This window comes from Rhinatrema bivittatum, chromosome 19 (assembly GCF_901001135.1).
Source record: "Rhinatrema bivittatum chromosome 19, aRhiBiv1.1, whole genome shotgun sequence".
Classification (NCBI taxonomy): Eukaryota; Metazoa; Chordata; class Amphibia; order Gymnophiona; family Rhinatrematidae; genus Rhinatrema; species Rhinatrema bivittatum.
The window spans coordinates 14,931,820-14,946,460 of NC_042633.1; the positions used below are offsets into that span (position 1 = coordinate 14,931,820).

Sequence of the window (14,641 nt, forward strand, 5' to 3'; positions counted from 1 at the left end):
ATGGTCAGACTGAAAAAATATATAGGTCTCCTCTCCTTTCTTTAATATACATTTACAAGGATATCTGAGAATATAGGAATATCCTAAAGCTAAAGGGGTAGATTTTAAAACCCCTGCGCGCGTAAGTCCCGGGGCTTCGTAAAAGGGGCGGGAGGGGGCGTATCCGGGGCGTGTACGGGGGCGTGTACGGGGCAGGGGGCGGTCCGGGGTTAGGGTCCGGGGGCGTGGTGATGGTTCGGGGGCGGGCCGGGAGGGCGGTCCCGAGTCCCGAGTCCCCCGGCACTGTGGCCAGTGCCGGGGGATGCCGGGGCGGCGTGCGCAAGTTACTCCTACTTCAAGCAGGCGTAACTTGCCCAACAAAGGTAAGGGGGGGGATTTAGGTAGGGCTGGGGGGTGAGGTAGATAGGGGAAGGGAGGGGAAGGTGGGGGGACGCGGAAGGAAAGTTCCCTCCGAGGCCGCTCCGATTTCGGAGCGGCCTCGGAGGGAACGGAGGCAGGCTGCGCGGCTCGGCGCGTGCAGGCTGCCAATTTTGCGCAGCCTTGCGCGCACCGACCCCGGATTTTATAAGATACGCGCGGCTACGCACGTATCTTATAAAATCTGGTATATTTTTATTCGCACCGGTGGCGCGAACAAAAGTACACACGTGCGTATGTTTTGAAGATCTACCTCAAAACGTTTTGGCTCAATAATAGAAATTCCTTTCTCCTGGCCTGGGTAACTTGTATCAAATGATTGTAAATCCCCACACCTCTTATTATACACCTTTACTTGCGCATTACTAATTGACCGTCATAATAGGCGTCATTGTGTGGCAATCCATGCCAATTCAATCACTCTGCCTTATGCATAATCATTGGTCAGTCCATATATTTTTTGATTTTTCTGTGCCTAAGTGTTCCGTGTCTTAAAACTCATCCATTCAATATTCACTTCAATATTCACTGTGTTGTCTATTTGAAACAATCTTCATAATGCTTCTTGGTACTTAGCTTTTTGTTGGATATATTACTGCTACAGCCCGAGTTTCTCCGATGGTCCAAGCAATGTGACCGATACCACATTGCCGTGTCTGTGCCCGACACTGTACAGGTTTCGGACGGTATCGTCCTTCCTCAAGGGCAGATATCTGCGCCACAAAGAATTGAATCACTACAGTTGAACATACATTATCACCAGAACTCAATCATGTACCAGCTACTTACTCGTTACCACAGCGTAATGGCTCTCAGCGTTTTTTGTGCATCTCTTCCGGTTTGAATTTCCCGCCTCCATTTTTAAAGCCCCTTGTCATTACGTAACGTCTACCACGTCACTTCTGGTATAATCGTAAATAATGCTTACGCAAAATTCCCACACCCATTTCCACAGCCCCTTCTCATTGCATTGCGTCCCGGCTGATTTCACAGTGAATACCACTCTATTGTGCTATTAAGTCCAGATGGTATGACTGTATTCATACGGAAAATCCATTGTTGTTCCCTTAGATTTAATAAAAAGTTGGGGTCACCTCCTCGCATGTTGTCTGAAACTACCTCAAGCACACGCCACCTGAGTTGTTGAAAAGAATGATGTTTATCTAAACAATGTGCCACCATTGGAGCTAATGTTTTACCTGTGGCTATGCAGCTACGGTGTTCAATTAGTCTAACTCGTATTTGCCGCTTCGTACGTCCTATGTAATACTGGTTGCAAGGGCATACAATAATATAGATTACTCTCGAGGTATCGCACGATGAATATTGTCGTGCTTTGTGCACTTGTCCGTTATTGTCAACCCAATTATCGCCCTCAATAGCTTGACTACACACAGAGCAATGTTTGCAAGCCCAATGTCCTCTCTTTTCATTGATGTTAGTTACTCTAACTGGTGACAAAAAAGAATGCATAACTAAATCTCCCACATTCTTGCCTCTACTATATGTAATTAAAGGGGACACTCTGAATATACTGTGTATTTTCAACACAGACCAATGTTGATGTATTACTTTTGAAATTGCACTGTCCTGACTCGAATATGGTAATGTACACACTATACGAGTTTCTTCTTTGTCCTTCATTGTGTCTAATAGGAGCCACTGTCTTTCTGCATTGTATGCTCTCTTATATGCTCTCTTGATGTATTTCACCGGATACCCTCTTTCCAACAGTCGTGATTTAAGCAGTACGGCTTGTTGTATGTATTCACTTTTAGTGCTGCAAATCCTCCGTAGCCTCAAAAATTGGCCCATTGGTAAATTTTGACGTAAATGATGGGGATGAAAGCTGGTATAGTGAAGAAGAGTGTTCCTCTCACACTCTTTTCGATATAATGTGGTGATGAAATTTCCATTAGCATATTTAATGGCAATGTCCAAGAAATTGATATCTGTATGGTAAAAGGTGCTAGTAAACTGCAAATTCTCATCCAATGTATTCAACCAATGAAAAAACTCCTGAAGACTCATTGCGTCTGCATGCCAAATGCAAAATATATCGTCGATATATCTCGTCCAATGGGACACTGATCTAAACTCTGGCTGATGATATAATTTATCTTCTTCAAATTGCCGCACATAAAGATTAGCTAAGCTTGGAGCCATGGTAGCACCCATGGCGGTCCCGCTCACCTGTTTGTACCACTGATTCTGGAAAACAAAATAATTTTCACATAACGCTAATCGTGCTATAGCCATTAGGAAAGATGTTGGAATTCGATGCGGACGTTCTCTATTATCCAAATAATTCTCCAAAATTTTTAAAGTGTCTTCTTGAGGTATTGAGGTGTACAGGGATTTAATATCCAAAGATACTAAAATCACTGGACCTTCTACTTGGAGCTCTTGTAGTTTGGAAAGCATATATTTGGTATCTTTACAGTAAGAGGTTGCACTCTTCACCATAGGATTGATGATTACATCTATGAACGTGGAAAGTGGTTCTAAAAGGGAACCGATGGTTGTAACAATTGGACGGCCCGGTGGATTGTACAAATTCTTATGCACTTTGGGAACCATGTACAAAGTTGGAAGACACGGATGTTTCACCCGTAAAAATTTGACCTCTTTAGTAGTCAAAAAGCCTTCAGCGAAGGCATCTTCTATTAGAATGTCAATCTGTGATTGTAATTGCTGCGTGGGATCTTGAGCTAGTGGTACATAAATATGGGTAACTTGTGCCAGGTCAGGATATATTTTCAATGGCTGATCATAAAAGGATATTGGAAATTTCCTGACATAGGCTTTCATTACATTATTTACATCCTGTTTAGTTATCAAAGAAACCAGCAAAGTATTCCTTTCTAGTACATCAATATTTGAATCCTCCAGGAAACTCGTTAGATTTGCGGGGATAGCTACTTGATTAGTTCCTTGCGAAGTACTCTTATTTAAGAAATAGCAAGAATTTACAGCAGGTAAATTTTCAGGAGGAAAAGCGAGAACTTCAATAAAAAAACGTTTTCAGAGTAGTAAAGAAAATGTCCCCTGCAATCTTTGGAAAGTTTAAAATCCTTAAATTTAGATGTTTCATACTATCACCACTGAGCAATACAGATGCATTATAACATTCTCCTTTTTATTCACCATTCCCTTTCTATTAATTCCTAACATTCTGTTTGCATTTTTGACTGCCGCAGCACACTGAGCCAACAATTTTAATGTATTGCTCACTATGATGTCTAGATCTTTTTCCTGGGTGATAATTCCTAACATGAAACTTAACATCGTGTAACTACAGCATGGGTTATTTTTCCCTATATGCTGCACTTATCCACATTGGGTGTCCATATGGCAGACGAAATACAATCTTCCAGTCTCGCAAGGTCCCCCTCCAATTTTTCACAATCCACATGTGATTTAACTACTCTAAATAATTTTGTATCATCTGCAAATTTGATCACCTCACTTGTCATATCCATTTTCAGATCATTTATAAATACTGTATTAGGAAAAGCACCGATCCAAGTACAGATAACTGAGGCAGGCCACTGTTTACCTACATCTTGTCATTGAGAAAACTGACCATTTAATCCTACATTCTGTTTCCTATCTTAACCAGTTTGTAATCCATGAAAGATCATTGCCGCCTATCCCATGACTTTTTAATTTTTTTAGAAGCCTCTCATGGGGTCTTTGTCAAATGTCTTTTAAAATTCAAATACTCTACATCTATCCTATCACCTTTATCTACATTTGTATTAACCCCCTTCAAATAAATGAAGCAGATTTGTGAGACAAGACTTCCCTTGGGTAAATCCATGCTGGCTCTGACCCATTAAACCATGTCAATCTATTTGTTCTGTGATTTTGATCTTTAGAATAGTTTCCAGGATTTTTCCCAGAACTGAAGTCAGGCACACAGGTCTACAGTTTCCTGGATCACTCCTGGATCCCTTTTTAAATATCAGGGTTACATTGGCCACCTTTCAGTCTTCAGGAACAATGGATGATTTTAATGATAGGTTAAAAATTACTAGTAATAGATCTAAAATTTCATTTTTGAGTTCTTTCAAAACCCTGGGGTTTATACGATCTGGTCCAAGTTATTTGGTACTCTTCAGTTTGTCAATCTGGCCTACTACATCTTCCAGCTTCACCGTGATTTGGATCAGTTCATCTGAATCATTGCCCTTGAAAACAATCTCTGGAATGGGTATCTCCCCAAAATATTCATTTGTAAATATGAAAGCAAAGAATTATGTTAGTGTTTCCGTGAAGGCCTTATCTTCCCTTGGTGCCCCTTTTAACCCCTCGATCATCTAATAATCCAACCAACTCCCTCACAGGCTTCCTGCTTTGGAAAAATTTAAAGAAGGTTTTATTATGAGTTTTTGCCTCTATTTCCAACTTTTTTTCAAATTCTCTCTTAGTTTGTCTTATCAATGTTTGACATTTAACATTTTAATGCTTATGCTTTTTCCTATTTTCTTCAGTTGGATTCTTCTTCCAAAGTTTGAAGGAAGGTTTTTTTTGTACCCTAAATAGCCTTTTTCACTTCGCCTTTTAACCAAGCTGCCAGTTGTTTAGCCTTCCTTCCACCTTTTTTAATGCATGTAATAATACATCTAGACTGTGCTTCTAAACAAAATCCATGACTGTTGTACACTCTTAACCTTTGTAGCTGCACCTTCCAGTTTTTTCTATTTTCCTCATTTTATCAGTTTCCCTTTTGAAAGTTTTGTGCTAGATGTGTAGATTTACTTATTATCCCTCTTTCAGTCATTAGTTGAAATTTGATCATGTTATGATCCCTATTGTCAAGTGGCCTCACCAGACCCTACATTCCACTAAGAATTAGATCTAAAGTAGCTCCTTTTCATGTAGGTTCCTGAACCAATTGCTCCAAGGTGCAATCATTTATTATGCAAGCAATATTTGACCTATGACTTTGGAACAACTATTTAGGAAGAATAGACCATTGGGTAAGTGGGTGAGTGGTAGGGTAGGAGAGAATGAAAAAACTAATTTAGATTCAAGTCACTTTTAAAATTCCTTTAAAAAAACTTAAAGTTAAAAAAAAATAACTCCAGAAATTTTCTAAATGTTATGCTCAGGCTTGTGAACCCTTAGACCAATGGGAGGATGGTATACCTGAGGAGGTGGATCCGTAGGTTCTCCCATCGGGTGGCGAGGCAGAGCAGAAGATGCGACCAGCTGACCCTCAGCACTGGAGACTGAGGTGACTGTGGAGGCAGACGAAGAGTCGTGATGTCAGGGAGAGGAACTGTGTCTTCGCCACTGGAAGCCCGCATTCCCCCCAGGAGGAGCCCATAGGGACCCGGACCGCTGGGACTTAGGTGGATCTTTGAGAGGTCAAGAAATCGAGAGCTCAGTGCAAGGGCTAACTGGAACTTCACCACTGGAAGCCCGTGGTCCCCCGGGAGGAGCCCGTAGGGACCCGGGCCGCTGGGACTTAGGTGGGCCCTTGAAGACGATGGTCCAGAAGAAGTCCAAGGTCAAGTGCCAGAGGGTCGTCGCTTACCAGTCCGAGGTCACATACCAAGGGATCGCAGCTTGCCAGTCCGAAGTCACATACCAGGAATCACCGCTAGCCAGTCCGAAGTCAGGAACCAGGAATCACCGCTAGCCAGTCCGAAGTCAGGAACCAGGAACAAGGATCCAAGGCGCAAGAAGACTCACCGAAGCAAGCAGACTCAAACAACACTGGAAGGACGTTGCCAAGTCAAGGAATAAGCAGAGGAAGTCTCCTATGTACTTCCTCTGCTCTGGATCATTGAGAACAGCTGAGAGTAGTTAAAGGGACGAGGTCCCTTTAAATCTAGCAAGGAGGCACGGTCTTGCGCCTAAGATGGTGGCGGCCATCTTGGATTTCCTCCGCGGAGGAAAGGCTGCCTAATGCCGCGAGGGAGGAGCAGGACAGCTCCCCACCCGGCGGCTATCCCGGGGACCCGCGCCAGAGTGATGGGCACAGACTCAGCAGCTTCCCTTGAAGCTGCTGCAGCAGGTCGCCACCACGGCTGAGGTAGGGGGCTGCGGCCGTGGCCATCCATGGCCGCGGAACACAACACTAAACAGATATTTGAAAGAAAACATATTTAAACCAATCCATTATAGATTAAAAGACAGAAACTGAAATCAGGAATTTGCAAACAATGTTTTCTCAAAGTTAAAAATAATTAATACCAGAAACTTAGTTTAATTTAGATTACTTTATTAAAATGTATTGATCGCTTAAGTCAAAGCACTAAGCAATGTACAATATAGACCGGGGCCACTTGGACTTAGGTGGGCCTCGCAGGTTCTCCTGGAAAGGTAGTAGAGAGGCATGCCCATGGACAGCAAGGAAGCGTGGTCGGACTCTAGGCTGTAGGTCTGGAGGAGCAAGGAAGACCAGAACAGCATAGGCGATGACAAAGCAAGGGACAGAGCCAGAATCAGGAGACATGAGCAATGGTAGCTGAGGTCAGAATCCGAGGATCAGTCCGAGGAGTAGTCAATGAGGCAGGGGTCAGGTTCCAGAGGTCAGATGAGGTCACAAGTCAGGCAGAGGTCAGGCTCCAGGCAGCGGACAGAATGGTCAAGGAGCAGGCCAAGGTCAGTACCAGAGAGACAGTCCGAGGGTACTACCTGGGAAGACAGGACAGACAGACGCTGGAACAGAAGGACGCTGGAAGGCTGGAACAGGAGGATGCTGAAACAGTAAGACGCTGGAACAGTAGAACGCTGGAACAAGACAATGAACACGGAGGCAAACTAGTACAATTACAGTGCCGACCCGATTGCCAAGGCAAGGAAGTGCAGGCAGGGACTTCCTTATATCGTTCCATCAATCAGGGAGCACCGCAGAGCTAGTACCCGCCCCTGGCCCTACAAGAGGCTGGGCGGTCCGCGCACATGCGCGGAGGGGCGTGGCCAACGCCACTGGAGATGCCAAACTCTGGCGTGAGGTCTGGTGCACAGTGGAAGGCCCGGCGACTGCCGCCATGGGGCGCCGAGGCCTGGAAAAGCTCACGGCTGCCACTGGGGAGGCCGACCCGTGACCTGCAGAGGAGCTAGCGAAATGAGCAGGCCTGTGCGCGGGCCGGACGTGGACGGGGCGCGCAACAAAGGAAAGTTTTGCCTAACAAATCTGCTTCAGTTTTTTGAAGGAGTTAATAAACATGTGGATAAAAGTGAACCAGTAGATGTAGTGCATTTGGATTTTCAGAAGGTGCTTGACAAAGTCCTTCATGAGAGGCTTCTACGAAAACTAAAAAGTCATGGGATAGGAGGTGATGTCCTTTCATGGATTACAAACTGGTTAAAAGACAGGAAACAGAGAGTAGGATTAAATGGTCAATTTTCTCAGAGGAAAAGGGTAAACAGTGGAGTGCCTCAGGGATCTGTACTTGGACCGGTGCTTTTCAATATATATATAAATGATCTGGAAAGGAATATGACGAGTGAGGTTATCAAATTTGCGCATGATACAAAATTATTCAGAGTAGTTAAATCACAAGCGGATTGTGATACATTACAGGAGGACCTTGCAAGACTGGAAGATTGGGCATCCAAATGGCAGATGAAATTGAATGTGGACAAGTGCAAGTTGTTGCATATAGGGAAAATTAACTATTTCTGTAGTTACATGATGTTAGGAGCTACCACCCAGGAGAAAGATCTATGCATCATAGTGGATAATACTTTGAAATCATCAGCTCAGTGTGCTGCGGCAGTCAAAAAAGCAAACAGAATGTTAGGAATTATTAGGGAGGGAATGATTAATAAAACGGAAAATGTCATAATGCCTCTATAATCGCTCCATGGTGAGATCGCATCTTGAATACTGTGTACAATTCTGGTCGCCACTTCTCAAAAAAGATATAGTTGCGATGGAGAAGGAACAGAGAAGGTCAACCAAAATGATAAAGGGGATGGAACAGCTCACCTAGGAGAAAAGGCTGAAGAGGTTAGGGCTGTTCAGCTTGGAGAAGAGATGGCTGAGGGGGGATATGATAGAGGTCTTTAAGATAATGAGAAGTCTCGAACGAGTAGATGTGAATCGGTTATTTACACTTTTGGATAATAGAAGGACCAGGGAGCATTCCATGAGTTTAGCAAGTAGCACATTTAAGACAAATCAGAGAAAATAATTTTTCACTCAACGCACAATTAAACTCTAGAATTGTTTACCAGAGGATGTGGTCAGTGCAGTTAGTGTAGCTGGGTTCAAAAAAGGTTTGGAGAAGTTCTTGGAGAAGTCCATTAACTGCTATTAATCAAGTTTACTTAGGGAATAGCCACTGCTATTAATTGCATCAGTAGCATGGGATCTTCTTGCTGTTTGGGTACTTGCCAGGTTCTTGTGGCCTGGTTTGACCTCTGTTGGAAACAGGATGCTGGGCTTGATGGACCCTTGGTCTGACCCAGCATGGCAATTTCTTATGTTCTTAAGAGATACAGGCATCATAGTGGATAACACATTGAAATCATCGGTTCAGTGTGCTGCGGCAGTCAAAAAAGCAAACATAATGTTGGGAATTATTAGGGAATGATGAATAAAACGGAAAATGTCATAATGCCTCTGTATCACTCCATGGTGAGACCGCACCTTGAATACTGTGTACAATTCTGGTCACCGCATCTCAAAAAAGATATAGTTGCGATAGAGAAGGTACAGAGAAGGGCGACCAAAATGATAAGGGGAATGGAACAGCTCCCCTATGAGGAAAGACTAAAGAGGTTAGGACTGTTCAGCTTGGAGAAGAGACGGCTGAGGGGGGATATAATAGAGGAGTTTAAAATCATGAGAGGACTAGAACTGGTAAATGTGAATTGGTTATTTACGCTTTTGGATAATAGAAGGATTAAGGGGCACTCTATGAAGTTAGCATGGGGCACATTTAAAACTAATCAGCGAAAGTTCTTTTTCACTCAATGCACAATTAAACTCTGGAATTTGTTGCCAGGGGATGTGGTTAGTGCAGTTAGTATAGCTGGGTTTAAAAAAGGATTGGATAAGTTCTTGGAGGAGAAGTCCATTACCTGCTATTAATTAAGTTGACTTAGAAAATAGCCACTGCTGTTACTAGCAGCAGTAGCATGGGATAGACTTAGTTTTTGGGTAATTGCCAGGTTCTTATGGCCTGGATTGGCCACTGTTGGAGACCGGATGCTGGGCTTGATTGACCTTTGGTCTGACCCAGTATGGTATGTTCTTATGTTCTTAATTCAGTAATGATCTGGAAAAGTGAGCAATGAATGAGGTCATCAAAAGACAGAAAAATAATCAAAGTAGTTAAAACAGAAGCAGACAGGAAGTACAGAAGGAACTTGGCAGACTTGAGAACTGAGCATCTGAATGGCAAATAAAATTGAATGTGAAATGAAGCACATAGAAAAAAATAATTTTAACTACACATACACAATGCTGGGTTCATTATTAGGAGTCACCACCCAGGAATAAAATGTTGAAATATTTGCTTTTTGAATACCATACTGCATGGCGGTATTCAAAGAAGCAAAGAGAATGTTAGGAATTTTTTTGGAAGGGAATAAAGAATAAAATGAGAACATCATATTGCAGCCATATAGATCTATGGTGCAACCACACCAGGATACTTCCCCTACACAATTAAGCTATGGAATTAGTTGTCAGAGGATGTGTCGCTGACTTTAAAAAGGGTTTTGACAATTTCCTAGAACTTGGGAAAAGTCAGTGCTTGCCCCTCTTTATGTTTATTAAAATGTATATATCGCCTATATGCAAAGGACTAGGCGATTTATACTTTGATCACCCTGCAGGAGAGCTACAAGAAATGGTTCTAATCTTTGTGATCAGTCGGGTACTTCCTAGTGATCTGGATTGGCCTTTGTTGGGTTCTGTTCACTTTTGGTCAGACCCAGCATGGCTGTCTAATGTTCTAGAGGACATTCCTGAAAATCAGCAAGCAGCAGATTTAAATTACATTTTAATAGGCATTTTTTTCATCAATGGCCAATTATGCTGTGGAATTTATTACCAAATTTCTAGAGGACAGATTCTTAAAAAAATATTAGTCGGATAGACTTGGGTGGCTCCACTTTATGCTAATGGGAACATAAGAACATAAGAAATTGCCATGCTGGGTCAGACCAAGGGTCCATCAAGCCCAGCATCCTGTTTCCAACAGAGGCCAAACCAGGCCACAAGAACCTGGCAATTACCCAAACACCTAAAAGATCCCATGCTACTGATGCAATTAATAGCAGTGGATATTCCCTAAGTAAACTTGATTAATAGCAGTTAATGGACTTCTTTTCCAAGAAGTGAAAGGGGAATGGCATTTACTATTTGGTTCTGTTGGGTTTTTCCAGGTGACTTAGACTGGCCACTGCTGAAGGCAGGATGCTGGGCTTGATGGACCATTGGTCTGCCTCTGCATGACATGTCTTGTTTTACCTGTTCCTTGTATCGCTCCCATGCGACTTTTTTTTAGTTTCAATGTAAACCGGTGTGATTTGTATTTTTTACAGGAACGTTGGTGTAAAAAAGTTAAAAATAAATAAATAAATGTCTTATATTCTTATGAATAAGGGAGTAGAAATATAGAGAGGTAACTTTGCAATGATGCTATAACGAAATTATATAGAACAGCATGGAAATGAGAAATAAAGAGCACAGGGAAAATAATCTGTCACTTACGTGTTGCAAGGCTGGATTCTGGGGGCTTCAATGTAAGGAATCGGAGGGTAGGTTTTAGCACTGTGAACAGGGATGATCCCCCCTATAATGATGTCCCCCTGCTTTGTATATCCTGTCACATTCACACTGCTCAATCCACAGTTGACATTAGCAGTATTATTAACAGGGACGGAGAGTATCAGGAAATGAGTCAGAGCCATCAGCATAAATTCCTGCATCGAGCTGTGCTGGTCTCAACCTGTCTTTCCTTCAGCTTTTACCTTGTGTGGAGTGGAAAATAAACCAGATTATCACTTGTGAATGTAAAGGGCTATGGATAGAGTTACGGTTAAAGTTAGCATTAGGGTGAGAGTTAGGTTAGGGTCATAATCAGGGTTAGGGTGAAAGTTAGATTTTAGGATTGGATTAGAGAGAAGAATGAAGGTTAGGATCAGTGTTAGGGTTAAAATAGGAATCAGTGTAAGGGTTAGGGTTAGATTTTGGAATAGAGTTAGGGAGAATATTAGGATTAGGGTTAAGGTTTGTATGAAGATTAGGGTCAAGGTTAGGGTTAAGGGTCAGTGTAAGTGTTAGAGTTAGATTTTGGGATAGGATTTGAGTGAAGGTTAGGATTAGGGTTTGTGTGAAGGTTAGGTTCAAGGTTAGGGTTAAAATAAGGATCAGTGTAAGGGTTAGGGAGAGGATAATGGATACGATTAGGGTTAGAGAGAAGTTTAGGGTCAGGATTAGCATTAAGATCTGGAATTTGTTGCTAGAGGATGTGGTTAGTGCAGTTAGTATTTTATTTTATTTATTTAGAACTTTTTTATACCGACATTCATGGAAGAATACATATCACATCGGTTTACAGTGATATCACTATTTTGTAATACCATTATATAGAACAGGGATTACATCAACTGGGATTTTGGGTAATAAATATGAAATGATTAATAAGTTAAACTGATAACATGTAGAACTGGTAGCAAAAAGAATTGTTTGGTAAAAAAGGAACAGAGAGGGCCCCCATCTTCACTGATGAATACAGAGTTAATTCTATGGTAGGGGGGGAGGAGAGGGGGAGGGGGAAAGATAAAGAGGTAGGCATGAGGGTTACAGCAAGAGGGTGAGCTAATGGATAAGTTAACAATCAGATAATAAGCAGATTACGTCCTGTCAAGTCCCGTTTATGAGAAAGTTCATTCATTATGGAAATGCTTGTCTGAAGAACCACGTTTTGAGCTTTTTCTTGAAGGTTAACGGGCATGGTTCCAGACGAAGATCAGTGGGGAGAGCATTCCATTGCGGTAGACCTGCTGTCGATAGGGCGCACTTCCTTAATGAGGTTTTTGCTGGGGGGGGGGGGCATAGAGAGTGCCTTTGTAGGCTGATTTTATAGGTCTATAGGATGTGTGGAGTCGAAGAGGGAGATTTAAGTCGAGGGGGGGTTTGATTGTGCAAAGATTTATGAATCATCATGAGAACTTTGTAGCTAATTCTGAATTTAATGGGGAGCCAATGAAGATTCCGAAGTATGGGGGTAATATGATCTCCTTTGCTGGTGTTGGTCAGTATCCTGGCGGCGGAGTTCTGTACCATCTGAAGGGGTCTGGTGGTGTTAGCAGGGAGTCCGAGAAGTAGAGAGTTGCAGTAGTCGATTTTTGAGAAGATGATGGATTGAAGAACCGTGCAGAGGTCCTGAAGGTGGAGGAGAGGTCTCAGCCTTTTTAGAGTTTGTAGTTTGAAGAAACAGTCTTTTGTGGTGTTGTTGACACATTTTTTTTAGGTTAAGCCGGTTGTCCAAAATTACTCCAAGGTCTCTCACCTGGGAGATGTCCGTCTTTTGGGAAGTAGTGGATTTGTTGATTGCCCCGTCTTTGTCATCCTGTGCGATAATAAGAATCTCTGTTTTGTTGGTATTGAGGACTAAGTTGAGGCTAGTGAGGAGGTGGTTTATAGACTGTAGACAACTGTTCCAGAAGCTGATGGTTTTAGAGAGGGAATCTATGATCGGGATAAGGATTTGCACATCGTCCGCGTAGATGAAATGAGTTATCTTTAAGCTTGCCAGTAGCTGGCATAGCGGGAGAAGGTAAATGTTGAAAAGCGTGGGGGATAGAGATGAGCCTTGTGGGACTCCCAGTGTGGATCTGACTGGGTGGGATTCTTTGTTATTAATTCTAACCTTGAAGTTCCTGTTGCTAAGGAATGATTTGAACCAGCTGAGTGCAGTTCCAGAGATGCCTATATCTGAGAGATGACCTATGAGCATTGAATGGTTCACAGTGTCGAAAGCCGCAGAAATATCTAGAAGAGTGAGAAGATATGGTTGTCTATTGTCAAGGCCCAGGAGAATGGAGTCTGTGAGCGATATTAAGAGGGATTCCGTGTTTAACGATTTGCGGAAACCGAACTGGGTGGGTGCAAGGATCTTATGTTCCTCAAGGTATTCTGTGAGTTGATTATTGATGATTTTTTCCATGAGTTTTGCAATAAGTGGAAGGTTAGCTATTGGGTGAAAGTTGGAGGGATCAGCTGGATTCAAGTTAAGTTTCTTTAATAATGGTTTGAGAATGGCAAGTTTTTGAGAGTCTGGTACTAATCCTTGTGATAAGGAACAATTGATGATTTCTGCTAGAGACTTAGCGATGGTTTTTGGGATTGAAATGAGAAGTTTAGAAAGTATAGGGTCCAATGGATGAGAGGAAGGTTTCATTTTCTTGAGCAAGGATTCTATCTCAAGAGATGAAGTGGGTTCAAAAGATTCAAATATAGAGGGATCCAAGATGGCCGCGGAGAAATGAACAGCTGACGCCGAGCTCCGGAACAAATTTCTCTTTTCGCTTTATTTCCTCAAGAAATTCTTAATTTTCCTCAAGGTAGGGCTGCAAGATGCCCCACACGAAGCAAAAAGCTAAAATTAGAGAAAATACCTCGACTCCGATTCTGACAACAAGGCAGCCCCGGATCGAGGAGGTCTTCACCGGACTGGTGCAGACACAGCCTGAGGGAGTAGCCGCTGGAGGTTTCGGAGGAGAGCAGACGCCGAGCCCCTTGGCTATCGAGACATCTCTGAGCCCAGGCGCGCCTTCCACACCGGATCCCCTGCTCGGGAAGATGACCCCTGAGCAGAATTCAGCTGCTCTGCTGGAGGAAAGTACTGCTGGGGAGGACAACAACCAGAGAAGGAGAGACGGTGGTCTATCTCCTTCGGAGAGTCCAAAGACAGAGGGCTCCAGGGGCCGTCCAGACCTAGCCCAGCATCGAGCAGAGGAGAGAGGTGAGCCCTTGGAAAAGAGAAAGGATGATGAGGGAATTTGTGTTGTATGTGGAGCTCCTGAGTTTAATTCAAATAATGTGACGTTAGTGGAAATCTTGAAAGCTATATCAGCTATGGAAAAATCGATTACTTCTCTAACTTTAATGGTGAAAGAAAGTATTGAGAAACATCAAACTACAGAAAATAGAGTTGGAAATATGGAAACCTTTGTTAAAGGGATTGAACAAAAGGTTGCTGAGTTAGAAAAAATTCAAGGGAATTTGATTAAATCCGAAAAT

General features: G+C 42.7%; 1 protein-coding gene across 1 annotated transcript in view; it reads right to left on the minus strand.

Moving 5' to 3' along the window:
• The window catches only part of LOC115080257 (extracellular calcium-sensing receptor-like), a 79,423-nt gene that overhangs the window by 43,600 nt on the left and 21,182 nt on the right, over positions 1 to 14,641 (minus strand). Inside the window, exon 2 of the mRNA XM_029584412.1 lies at positions 12,909 to 13,157. Within this exon, the coding sequence (XP_029440272.1) occupies positions 12,909 to 13,157 (249 nt within the window). The remainder of the gene's footprint in view (positions 1 to 12,908; positions 13,158 to 14,641) is intronic.